Raw genomic sequence first — 2,662 nt, 5'->3', positions numbered from 1 at the left:
CAGCCTATCCCTGCTGCTCAGTGCGGTTTGCAGACTAGCTGCCTCAATGCCCTTTGGAAGCTTGGAGAAATGCAGCAGCTCAGGTCTCAATCCAGGACCTACTGAATCAGAACCTGCTTTGTAACAAGATCCTCAAGTGACCTGTACGCACTTTAAAGTTTTGGAAGCGCCCCTCTAGAACAGCAAAGAATGTTCAAGGGCAGGGTCGGCAAAGATTTTTCTATAAAGGGCCAAAGAGTAAATACTTTAGGTTTTGCAGGCCAGAGGGTCTCTGTTGCAACTACTCAACAAAGCAATCATAGGCAACACAAAAATGAAGAGGCGTGGCTGTGTGCCAATAAAACTTTATTTACAAAAACAGGCAGCCACTCAGACTTGGCCCATTGGCCACCGTTTGCTGACTTATGTTCTAAAGCAGCGCTGTCCAGTAGACCATTCTGCAGTGATGCAAACGTTCTCTAGCTGCGCTGTCCGACAGCATCCATCAGGCACGTGTGGCTATTGAGCACTTGAAACGTGGCTGGTGCAACTGAAGAACTGAATTTCTAATTTTATTTATTTTACTTAATTGTAAATGTAAATAGCCACATGTTGCTAACAACCACTGGAGTGCACGCCCAGTTCTAGAGCATCTTGTCTTCTAAACCTGGCCCTTGGGACTTTTCTCCCCCTAAGCCCCTCTTGGGAGGGTTCTTTGCTAAGGTGCAGAGAAAAGAGAGAGAGAGAGAGCAGGATAGTAGGTCAGAGTTAGGCTTTCGGGGGTGCGGTGAGGTCAGAAAAGCAAAAGGAAGGTTTGTCCGTCTTTAGGCAGGGCTGGGACTGCAGTGAGGGGAGTGAGGTGCCCCAAAATTTAAGGAGGCCTTCATTTTCAGGGTGGTATAGGTGCAGGGTCTGCGCTGGGGAAAAGCACCTCCTTAAATATTACGCCCTAAGCACCTCACTCACCTCACCCCAATTCTGTTCCACTCTCCTCCTCTTCACTTCCACCACAGTGAAACCAGATCAAATGGATCGGGGTAGAGTGAGATGCAGAAGGGTAAGTAAGATTCAAGAAAAACTGAAGCCACATCAAGAAGTAGGCATTTCCTAATGCCCACCAAGGGTAGGCTGTGAATCAGGGTCACCAGCACAGATGTGCAGGTTGTGGACTGCACAGCCCAAGGGAGCACCATCTGCTTGAAAGCATATCATTGATTTGTTGATTTACTACAGTTTTCTGAGAGACACTTTGTCTTGTTTTAACAAAATCCCTACATAATGACAATGTTTCCAGCAGATGGCAGTAAAGGGTCTTTGAGAAAGGGTGCCTTTTTCTAATTCACGTAATGATCCCATATGGACTAGCAGTGGCTCTGAGTGAACCCATCCATGGAAAATCTAAAGAACCCCTTTCCCCTCTCCTCTGAACTTCACACATCATCTAACAGTAAAATTTTCTTTCTAACAATAGGCAGTTACTGCCTGTATAAACATTATGGATGTGGTTAAGGAATCACATTTCTTTGGATGGAATCTAAGAATGCTTGTTTAATGTTTGTTATTTAACCTCAGGGAACACCTTTCTGTTGCCCAAAGAAACTATACACACCAAAATTTCTAGGGCAACTCAATTTCAGATATTCAGGCCTGAAGATCCCATAATAATGCACAAGCAGGAAACATCCTTTGGGGTATCCACTAACTGGTGATTTCCCCTTCTCTGGGAACTCCCCACCTTTACTGCTAGAACCGCTGGGGATACCCATAGCTATTTTTTGTCCTATGGCCCCCAGGCCACAGCTGATTGGGCCAGAAGTAGACACCAGACCCAAGCTAAGCCAATCAGATTCTCCCTCTCCTGGGAATTTTGGGATTGGAATTGACTAAGAACAGTCTCTCTGTGTGGCCTTTGGTCGCTCAAGAATTGGAGGCAGCCATCTCCCACCAGCCATGGCTGAGATTCAGAGAGGAAGGAACAAAACCCATGTGTTGAAAGAAACAGGAACCAGAATCACTTTCTTGTTTGTGTCCTTCCCTGAGACATGGGTGCCCTGCTCCCCTTGGAGTCCCTGAGACACCCTGAACTCTGAGAATAAATCTCCTCTCCCCACTAAAGCTATCCCAAGTGGATCCCTGCCCCAGAGGCCCCATCAGAAGGCAAGCCCCATGAAACCAAACACAAAATTTTCTCCAAGTTCACTCAGTACAGAACTCTGAGCAACACTTACTGCTGGTTTGTGATCTTCTGCTGGGAGCAGAAGTTAAAGGACTTCCGACTGTCCACCATCTTCCGGAACTGCTGCCTCAGCTTCCAAAGCTCTGCCTCGGCCAGCTGCTCTTTGGTCTTCTCCGAAGGTTCCTGGGAATTTACAGGGTCTTTTCTTCCGTGCTTCTTCTGAGTGAGACAGGGTGAGTGTTAAGCAACAGCTTAGGTGTCTAGAAAAGCCCACATTTCAGCTTAAGGAGGGCAAGAAGAGTGCTTGGGGCAGGGCTGGAGTAGGAAGAACACCCTTGGGTGATGTCAACTGCTTAGGTGTTACATGGAAAACCCACCCTGGGTTGCCAGGGTAGAGAGGAAGCTGGACCTCATTATTGCATACTGAAGAGGTGGCCTTGCTGTGTGACCTTGGGTGAGTCATTTAACATCCCTGAGTCTCCAGTCTCTCATCTATAAAATGGGCGC

The 2,662-nt window shown here is 47.2% G+C and overlaps 1 protein-coding gene across 1 annotated transcript in view; it reads right to left on the bottom strand.

The window, feature by feature from the left end:
- Positions 1-2,335, bottom strand: part of CCDC63 (coiled-coil domain containing 63) — a 29,033-nt gene extending 26,698 nt beyond the window's left edge. The window contains 1 exon segment of the mRNA XM_007467607.1: positions 2,208-2,335. Within this exon segment, the coding sequence (XP_007467669.1) occupies positions 2,208-2,266 (59 nt within the window). The 5' untranslated portion in view covers positions 2,267-2,335.
- Positions 2,336-2,662: the final 327 nt, after the last annotated feature.

This window comes from Lipotes vexillifer, unplaced genomic scaffold, assembly GCF_000442215.2.
Source record: "Lipotes vexillifer unplaced genomic scaffold, Lipotes_vexillifer_v1.1 scaffold1482, whole genome shotgun sequence".
Taxonomy (NCBI): domain Eukaryota; kingdom Metazoa; phylum Chordata; class Mammalia; order Artiodactyla; family Lipotidae; genus Lipotes; species Lipotes vexillifer.
This window is presented reverse-complemented; position numbering and strand designations above follow the sequence as displayed.